At 46.8% G+C, this 10,369-nt stretch overlaps 1 protein-coding gene and 1 pseudogene across 2 annotated transcripts in view; one reads left to right on the top strand and one right to left on the bottom strand.

Moving 5' to 3' along the window:
* ANKFY1 (ankyrin repeat and FYVE domain containing 1) overlaps nt 1–10,039 on the bottom strand; it is a 93,594-nt gene extending 83,555 nt beyond the window's left edge. The window contains exon 1 of one of the 2 annotated variants that reach the window (XM_021713753.1): nt 9,982–10,039. In XM_021713753.1, the coding sequence (XP_021569428.1) occupies nt 9,982–9,991 (10 nt within the window). In that variant the 5' untranslated portion in view covers nt 9,992–10,039. Of the gene's footprint in view, nt 1–9,648; nt 9,900–9,981 lie in introns of those variants that run through there. The other variant, XM_008060733.1, reaches the window with a different exon arrangement.
* On the top strand, nt 1,771–2,765 carry LOC110595856 (annotated as a pseudogene).
* Nucleotides 10,040–10,369: the final 330 nt, after the last annotated feature.

Raw genomic sequence — 10,369 nt, 5'->3', positions numbered from 1 at the left:
GAGATGAGGTCTCACCAAGTTGCCCAGGCGGGTCTCGAACCCGCGAGCTCAGGCAATCCATTCACCTCAGCCTCCTAAAGTGTGGGATTACAGGCTGAGCCACCGAACCCGGCAAGATTCTAAAATTTATATGGAAGTGCCAAGTGCCTAGAATAGTCAAAACAATTCTAGAGGAAAAAAGTAAAAGAAAGGTGCAGCACAGACATGCCTCAATTTCAAGACTTGTTAATAAACTACAGCAATTAAGATACTATCATATTGATGTCAAGATAGATTTTCAGAGCAATAGAACAAAAGAGACTTCAGAAATAGACCTTCACATATAGCCAGATGATTTGACAATTGTGTCAAAGCACTTCAATGAGGAAAGACCAATAGGATTGGAACAACTGAATAGCCATATGATAAAAAGTACATCTCTTCTTTTTTACGCCACTATATACAAAAATTAACTCAAAATTACAGATCTGATGTAAGGGTTAAAACTACAGACTTTCGGCAGAGCACAGTGGCTCAAGTCTGTAATCCCAGCACTTTGGGAGGCCAAGGCAAGAGGACTGCCTGAGCCCAGGGGTTCGAGACCAGCCTGTGCAACTTGGTGGAAGCTCGTCTCAGGAGGATTGTCTGAACCCAGGAGGTCAAGGCTATGATGAATCATGATTGTCCCACTGTGCTCCCGCCTAGATGACAGAGTAAGGCTCTGACTCCAACAACAACAAAAAAAATCAACACAGAAGAGAAAACTCAGTATAACTGTAAAGTACAATATGCTTATTTGAAACACGTTGGCTTCCCCTCTCAATTGTGCAAGTTCCATTAAGGCTAAGACTGTGTCTTTTTTTGTTTTTGTTTTTTGAGTTGGAGTCTCACTCTGTCACCAGCTGGAGTGCAGTGAAACACTCACGGCCACCGCAGCCTCGACCTGCTGGGTTCAGGCAATCCTTCTATCTCAGCCTTTCAAGTATCTGGACCTACAGGAGTGTGCCACCACGCCCCACTAAATTTTCCATTTATTGTATAGACAAGGTCTTGCCATGTTGCCAAGGCTGGTCTTGGGCCCGCGGGTTCAGGCAATCCTCTTACCTCCACCTCCCAAAGTGCTGGGATTACAGGTGTGAGCCCGTCAAGACTGTATAAAGCTGAGGCATAAGGATCACCTGAGCCCAGCAGGCCGAGGCTGCAGCAGGGGCCATGAGTGTGCCACTGCACTCTAGCCTGGGTAACAGAGTAAGACTCCGACTCAACAACAACAAAAAAATCAACATAGAAGAGAAAACTCAGTTTAACAATAAAGCACGATATTCTTATATGAAACATGTTGCCTTCCCCTCTCTGTTGTGCAAGTTCCATTAAGGCTAAAACTGTGTCTTGATCATTTTGTCATCTGTGGCATCAGAGTTTGCACCTACGATAAAAATACATTTTTCCTGAATGTAATTCAACTCTGTTAGGTTTGTCTGCCTATGTGTTAAAGTCAGTGGTGTAACTTATACATCTTTCAAAACCTCACCTGTATAGATAGCACTGATGATTGGGCTGGTTTCACAGGAGATGTTCAACAAATATTAGCTAACCAGCTACTTTCTTCAACAAATGGTCTTTTGACTGGGAACACTTCCAACTTAGATACAAACACAGAGGTATACTGGGCATATATCATGTCCAAAACTGACGTCAGGATATTTGCTCTCAGCTCTTTTTCTGCTGCTGTGAAGTTCAGCAGAGGTGCAAGTGCATTCAAGATTACGTGTCATTGGTAAATCCACCACCATGGCCAAGGAAGGCATTGTTGCTGGAGGTGTAATGGACGTGAACATGACTTTATAAAAGGTGCTGAAGCCGGGCGCAGTGGTTCATGCCTATAATCCCAGCACTTTGGGAAACTGAGGTGAGAGGATTTCCTGAGCTCACGGGTTCAAAACCAACCCAGGCAACTTGGCAATACCTCACCTCTACAATAAATCAAAAAATTAAGAAGGGCTCGGTGGCTCAGCCTGTAGTCTCTCCCTTTGGGAGGCTGAGGTGAGTGGACTGCCTGAGCCCGCAGGTTCAAGACCTGCCAGGGCAAGTTGGCAAGACCTCATCTCTACAATAAATCAAAAATTAGCTGGGCGTGGTAGCGCGTGCCTGTAGTTCCAGCTACTTGGAAGGCTGAGGTGGAAGGATCGCCGGAGCCCCGCAGGTCGAGGCTGCGGAGGCCGGGAGCGGCCACTGCACTCCAGTCTGGGCGACAGAGTGAGACTCCAACTTAAAAAAAAAAAATTAGCTGGGCATGGTGACACATGCCTATAGTTCCAGTTACTTGGAAGGCTGAGGGAGGATTGCCTGAACCCAGCAGGTCGAGGCTAGGGTGGCCGTGAGCATGCCACTGCATTCCAGCATGGACAACAGAGTGAGATTCCACCTCAAAAACAAAAAAAACAAACAAAAGGTGCTGAAGACTGCCCTCATCCATAATGGTCTAGCATGTTGAATTCACGAAGATGCCAAAGCCTTAGACCATTGCCAGGCCCATCTCTGTGTGCTTGCATCCAACTGTGATGAGTCTACCTAGTCAAGTTGGTGGAGGTCCTTGGTGCTGAAAACCAAATCAACCTAATTAAGGTGGATGACAACAAGAAACTAGGGGAATGATAGGCCTTTGTAAAACTGACAGAGGAAAAACTTGTAAAGTAGCTGGCTGCAGCTGTGTAGTAGTTAAGGACTATGGCAAAGAATCTCAGGCCAAGGATATCATTGAAGAGTACTTCAAATGCAAGAAATGAACAAATAAAACTTTGGCTCCTTTAACAAAAAAAGATATTTGTTCTCAAATCTGTTCCTTCTCTCTGCTAGAAGTCCAGTCATTTGCCTGAGTCATCCAGACATAGAATTCGAGTCACCTTTGATATCTCTCTTGTCAATATTCAAACAGGTTTCTATAGCCTCTCCCACATCAATCCTCACCAGCACCACTGCTCACAAATGGCTCACCATCAACTGCTACAGACTCCTCTCTGGTTTCCTTTCCTTCCAAGTCTATCCTCCACAATGTAGTCATTTCATCAGACCTCAGACAATCCCAGTTATGTCACTACCTTGGCTGGAAACTTTCAGTAGCATCCCTTATGACTCACAGAAAAAAATTCAAATGCCTTTCATAATCTAGCCCTTAACATACTCTTCCAACCTTAGTCCCCACTATGCTTTCCACCCAGAATAGTAATCTCTCCCCAAGCTACCTCAAACACTAACTCCCACAGCACAGATTTACCTCACCATCCAAACACCTTCCTGGTCACTTCCTTAAAAAGTATCTTCCTGGCCGGGCTTGGTGGCTCAGCCTGTCATCCCAGCAATATGGGAGGCCGAGACAAGTGGATTGCCTGAGCCAGCGGGTTCGAGAACAGCCCGGGCAACTTGGCAAGATCTCGTCTCTACAATAAAAATGAGCCAGGCATGGAAACATGCACCTGCAGTTCCGGTTACTTGGAAGGCTGAGGCAGAAGAATCCCCTCAGTCCAGCAGGTCAAGGTTTAGGTGGTAGGTACACTCCAGCCTGAGCGACAGAGTGAGACTCCAACTCAAAATCCCGTGCCTTTGGGAGGCTGAGGTGAGTGGATTGCCTGAGCCCGCGGGTTCGAGACCCGCCTGGGCAATTTGGCGAGACCTCATCTTTACAATAAATCAGAAATCAGCTGGGCATGGTAGCACGCGCCTGTAGTTGCAGCTACTTGGAAGGCTGAGGAGGAAGGATCGCCGGAGCCCAGCGGGTAGAGGCTGCGGTGGCCGAGAGCAGCCACTGCACTCCAGTCTGGGCGACAGAGTGAGACTCTAACTCAAAAAAAATCTCCTCTCTTAGACCTCAGAGTTCCCTGTGAATAAGCTATAAATCTGGCTATTATTTTTTAACCACCAATTACTTTCCACTCCACACCCCATTCCAAGGTTATCTTCTCCTCCCTAAGGTGCCTTACAATGTGGAATTCAATAAATACCAAGGTCCTTGGGCTACTCAGTTTCAACACGAGTCTGAGAGCATAGCAGTTTCTCATTTTGTTCAGTGTGACTGCAAATCATGATAATGTCTCAAATCGTCTACAGCAAATCACCTTGTCAGTGACTAAATCCTGTACATCTCAGCACAATTCAGTAGCTTTACTCTGACACATCCACAGTCACATAGTGAATGGATAAACTTTGCTTCTCCATGAAAATAACCCCCAAGGAGAAAGCTAACAGCTACAACTGGTGATAGACCTGAAAGGAAAGGTAGAGAAAAGAGAAGAATGGCATAAAAGGAATAGTGCCTGAGAGGTCTCCAGACTACATTTAATTATCAGTGGCCTGGGATACTTATTGAATGATGAAACAATAAACAGATAAATTTCAAAAAAGGAAAGAGCAAAGTTTCCTCTCTCCCTATTTCTACCAGCCTATGCTGACAAGCATTTTCTAGAACAGCACTATCCAACAGCACTTTGGGCACTGATGCCAGTGTTCTATTAATCTGTGCTATCCTGTCAGGCTCGGTGGCTCAGCCTGTAATCCTGTGCTTTGGGAGGCTGAGGTGAGTGGATTGCCTGAGCCCACGGGTTCGAGACCTGCCTGGGCAACTTGGTGAGACCTCATCTCTGCAATAAATCAAAAATCAGCCGGGCATGGTAGCGTGTGCCTGTAATTTCGGCTACTTGGAAGGCTGAGGCGGAAGGATTCCCAGAGCCCAGCAGGACGAGGCTGCAGTGGCTGGGAGCGGCCACTGCACTCCAGTCTGGGTGACAGTGAGACTTTAACTCAAAAAAAAAAAAAAAAAAATCCAATAAGGGAGCCACTAGCCACGTAGCTATTGACCACTTGGAATGGAACCAGTACAACTAAGGAATTAATTTTTAATTTTAAATAAATTTAGGTAGCCACATGTGGTTAGTGACTATTGTATTAGTCAGTGAATGCCTGGAATATGGAATGTCTTCCCTAATTACTTGAGTTGTCAAAAGTATTTTTCTAACCAAATTCCATTAAGTTAATAAAAGCTGTGATAAATTTTCTGTTCAATAAATCATTTACAAAAAACTACTGAGGAAGGGAAGTGGAGATTGGTTTAAAAGGAGACTAAGAGAAAGATCGCATGCCAGGGTCAAAACGTTAGGCACTCGGCTAAATATAAATATGTTCTTCAAACACTATTTTTTCTGGTTCTCACAGCTACCTGTGAGATGGCAATATCCCTTTTATTTTTTTTATTTTTATTTTTTAAGCTGGAGTCTCACTCTATCACCCAGGCTGGAGGGCAGTGGCACACTCATGGCCACCCCAGTGTTAACCTGCTGGGCTCCGGTGATCCTTCTGCCTCAGCCTTCCAAGTAGCCGGAACTATAGGCACACACTACCACTCTTGGCTAATTTTTTAATTTATTGTAGAGACGAGGTCTTGCCAAGTTGCCCGGGTTGGTCTCGAACCCACGGGCTCAGGCAATCCACTTGCCTCAGCTTCCCAAAGTGCTGGGATAACAGGCTGAGCCACCGAGCCTGGTCAATATCCCTTTTAAAGTTGAGAAAACTGGGACTGAGAGCAATGAACTGACATGCTTATGATCACAGGAGTAAACCAGGATTCAAATCCACATCCAAAAGCATTACACTTCACTTGCTAAAGCTAAAATGAGCCAGTAAATAGATTAGGTAGCTCCTAACAGACTGATGTTATTAAGAGAATAATAAATGTTGGGCTTGGCAAGAGGCTAAGGATGTATCCAGGCAACTTTTCCTGAGGGTTGGCAAATGATGTTCAATAAATTAATACATTCCTTCAACCACAGGCATGATTTTAAGTTGGAAGATACAGCAATGAACAAAACAGAGGAAAGTCCCTGATCCCATGGGGTTTATATTTCAATAAGGGAAGTTCTCTCATGAGATTACACCTGAACAGACACACCTGAGTGAATAAAAGTTGGTCAGTTGTATGGAGAAATGGCAGAAGACTGTTCTAAGCCAAAGGAACTATGAGGACAAAGATGCAAAGATAGAAGCATGCTGAGCACATACAAAGAACAGCAAGGAAGGCAGCAAAGCAGTGTGGCAGAGCACAGTCAAAATAAGTAGGAAAGAAGGTCACAAGTGCTTAGCAGGGACCACACCCTATTGGGATTTGGAGGTCATTGGAAGGCTCTGGAATATATTTTAAGATCATGGAGAACCATGAGAGTTGGGGATGTAGGATTAGGTGTATTGAGAAGAGTGGGAGAGATGTGATCTTATTTCTGTTTTGTTCTGTTTTGTGTGAGTCAGAGTCTCACTCTATTGCCCAGGCTAGAGTACCACAGCCTCAACCTCCTGGGCTCAGACAATATGGCCTCAGCCTCCCAAGTAGCTAGGACTACAGGCATGTACCACCAAGCCCAGTTAGTTTTTATTTCTTGTAAAGACGAGGTCTTGCTATATTGTCCAGGCTGTTATTTATGTTTTAAAGGGAACACTTTCTTAGAAACTGTGAAAACAAAATCAAGGAAGAAAAATTAAAAGCAGGAAGACCACGTGTGTAGGAGGCTTTTGAAGCAGTTTACTTGAGTTAAAAAGAAGCTTAGACTAGTAGGACAGCCACAGAGATGTAGAGTAAAAGCTAATTTTAGGGCAGACTTTGGCTAAATATAGATGGCCAAATTAATAGCCATGGATTGATGGAAGGAAAGAAGGCTATTATCTAAATGAATCTACTAAGAAGCTATTGCATACTCAGTCTCTCAAGATTCTACTTACTATTACTAGGGGCTATTTCCCACACTCTCATACCACCAAACAATAAAAAGTATCAAAAAAGTTCTATAAAGTGTGCTTACAGAAAATTCAGTTGTTTCATGACACAGATTTTTGCTCTTTGTCTATATTTAAATGAGTATGTCAGAACATGTATAGCAGGCCCTGACAATTCTGATTAAAGTACAAGCAGGCCGGGCTCCATGGCTCAGCCTGTAATCCCAGCACTTTGGGAGGTGGAGGCGAGTGGACTGCCTGAGCCCGAGGGTTCAAGACCTGCCCGGGCAGCTTGGTGAGACCTCGTTCTCTACAATAAATCAAAAATTAGCCAGGCATGGTAGCACATGCCTGTAGTTCCGGCTACTTGGAAGGCTAAGGCGGAAGGATTGCCAGAGTCCAGCAGGTAGAGGCTGTGGTGGCTGGGGACGTGCCATTGCACTCCAGTCTGAGTGACAGAGTGAGACTCCAACTCAAAAAAAAAGTACAAGCAGTATTAAACAAGTAATATCCCACAAAATATTTTCCAGCTAACTTTGCCTTCCTTTGCACTGCAAGTACCTTCAGTTTAATGAGTTAACTCACCCAGAATGCCTTGCTCAATTCCTCCTAGTCAAAATTTGCAACACAGTTTCAAAAAAGCTTAAATTCTTACAGAGGCCAGGAAATTAGGACATTAAAAAAGGGTAAAAGAAAAACTGTACAGTAAGAAATTCATGAAAGTGCTTACTTATTTATCTCTCTTCTGCCAATATAACTCTGAAAGGATGTTTGTGGTGTTTGAGGTATATACACCACTGGCAAGAAGTCTCTCAAGACTACCCTAACATATATCTCAAACCACCTGGCTAGGCATGGTGGCTCACACCTGGAGCCCCAGGACTTTGGGAGGCCAAGGTGGGAGGATTGCTTGAGGCCAGGAGTTCGAGACCTGCATCTGAGCAATATAGCGAAATCCCATCTCTACAAAAAAGAAAAAAGAAAAGTTAGCCAGGCATGCTAGCACACACTTGTAGTCTTAACTACTGTGGAGACTGAGGCAGAAGGATCTAGGTGGTAGTGAACTATGATTGTGCCACTGTACTTAAACCTGGAGGACAGAGCAAGACCCTGTCTCTAAAAAGTATAAAATACAGGCCATGCGCGGTGGCTCATGCCTGTAATCCCAGCACTTTGGGAGGCAGAGACTAGAGAACTGCCTGTGCCCGGGGGGTTCGAGATTAGCCTAGGCAACTTGGCAAGGCCTCGTCACTACAATAAAATCAAAAATTAGCCAGGCGTAGTGGCACATGCCTGTAGTTCCAGATACTTGGAAGGCTGAGGTGGAAGGATTGCCTGAGCCCAGCAGGTAGAGGCTGCAGTGGCTGTGAGCGTGCCACTGCACTCCAGACTGAACAACGGAGTGAGACTGACTCAAAAGTAAACAAAATTTTTTTTTTCTTTTTTTGAGTTGAAGTCTCACTCTGTCACCCAGACTGGAATGCAGTGGCCGCTCCCGGCCACCGCAGCCTCGACCTGCTGGGCTCCGGCGATCCTTCCACCTCAGCCTTCCAAGTAGCTGGAACTACAGGCGCTTGCTACCACGCCTGGCTAATTTTTGATTTGTTGTAGAGATAAGGTCTCACCAAGTTGCCCAGGTGGGTCTCAAACCCACGGGCTCAGGCAATCCACTCACCTCAGCCTCCCAAAGTGCGAGATTATAGGCTGAGCCACCGAGCCCGGCCCGTAAACAAAAATTTTTAAAGGCACTTGTATGATAATAATCAGTACACTGTCCTCAGCCTGTATGAGCTCCTCATGACTGAAACCTGACTGTAAAGCAAAGCAGGTGCTCAGCAAAACTGCCGAATGAAAAACCAGCTGTCCTCCACAATTTCAACCTGGTAATGTGTCCCCAAAACACTCCTCAATTTCCCTGCCTAGTGTAAAAGTGCTAGACTAGCCATTGCCTCACAATAAGTCCTTTCTGAAGGTTATTACCCAACCTCATTGTTGTGAGAACAGTTCTACTTCCTTGGCTGCCTGCTGTGTAAAACAACATTCAGTGATTTACCCAAAAACCAACTTGAGGGGATGCCTTGGCTTTCTTTCTGTTCCTTTTCTTCCTCCTCTGCTTTTAGAGATATTCCCCCTCCAACATCATGGTGGAAAAAGCCATTCCCAGATATCTCTGTAACTTTGGCCTTAACTCTTTTATCTTTAAAGGGCAAATAACACACATTCCCAGTCTCTTTCTTGAGAATTTTCTGAAGTCTAAACCAAATGAAAAAAACCTACAAATTGCCAAGTGCTGCCCAAATCTAAGATCCAACAAATGATAGGTTCAGTCAAAGCTTAACTCAAAAGCAACAGGACAGATCGTGGTCGGGGACACTGCAGTCACTCAATAAACAAAGGCCAAACAAGGAGTATTTTTCTTCAATAACGGGTAAAGAGGAGAAGCACGCTCAAATTCCAGAGTCACTGTGTGGTCTCTGACAGCGACACTCCATCTCTGGGCCTTCTTTCCCCCCACCTGTACAATAAGGCTTTGACAATGAAGTACTCTAACACTGCTGCGTTAAGGGAGGCAAAACCTGAGAGACCAGATTGCCTTTACCTGCAATGTCATCAAGAGAGCACCAAAGAAGAGTACGGACTGGACTGGGAGGAAAGGACCAAAGACCTGGTTTTCCAGCCTCTTGCAAGCAGTGTGACCTTGGCCAACTCCCGAACCACGCAAACCCCCTCGTGTGCAAGCCTGGCCCGGACAGCGCAGGGGCTCCGGTGCGCGCCCACCAGGCCCGTGGGCCCTTCGCAGCGGGGGCCCCACCCTCACCCCAGGAGGGTCCACGCTCTCCGCAGCTCAGGGATGCACCCTTCCGGATGCAGGACATGCCAAGACAGCAGTTTCGATTTCCTAAGGAGAAGGATTACTTCCCCGCCGTCCCGGCACCGCCGATAATCAAAGGCGCCTTTCCCGCCGCCCTCGGGGTCCACCCCTGCACCCCGTGCTGGCGCGAGACCTAGCGACCCGGCCCTCGGGCCCGTCCTGGTCCCCTGGGGTCGGCGACGCGGGAGGGGCGTTGCCATAGGAACCGCACTCCGGACCCCGGCCCTAGAGCCCAGGAGAGGCTGGAAAGGAAGGCTCGCGAGACCCGAGGGGCCCTAAGCGACCACGCCTGGCCGCCCCCTCCCAGAGCCACTTCGCCCGGCCGGCAGCGCCCCCACAGTTCCGCGCCTTCCCGCGCGGCTCCACAAAAACCCTACCTTCCGCCATGTCTGGCCCGGCGCTGCCTGTAGCCTCGCGAGAAGTACGCCGCTCAGCTGCGGCACGGGACCAGACACCAAGTATCGCGAGAGTCTTGGGAGGAGGAGCCTAGAGAGGAACGGGGGGTAGGAAAGGAATGAATGAAGCTGGTGGAGCGTAGATTCATGTTTCTTTTTTTTTTTTTTTGAGTTGGAGTCTCACTCTGCCGCCCAGACTGGAGTGCAGTGGCCGCTCCGGCCACCGCAGCCTCGACCTGCTGGGCTCCGGCGATCCTTCCGCCTCAGCCTTCCAAGTAGCTGGAACTGCAGGCGCGCGCTACCACGCCCGGCTAGTTTTTTAAAATGTATTTATTGTAGAGATGAGGTCTCGCCTGCCCAGGCGGGTCTC

Source organism: Carlito syrichta, unplaced genomic scaffold, assembly GCF_000164805.1.
Source record: "Carlito syrichta isolate Samal-C Ts95f unplaced genomic scaffold, Tarsius_syrichta-2.0.1 Scaffold304713, whole genome shotgun sequence".
Taxonomy (NCBI): Eukaryota; Metazoa; Chordata; class Mammalia; order Primates; family Tarsiidae; genus Carlito; species Carlito syrichta.
The sequence above is the reverse complement of the archived record's forward strand: the minus strand, read 5'-3'. Positions and strand labels throughout refer to the sequence as shown.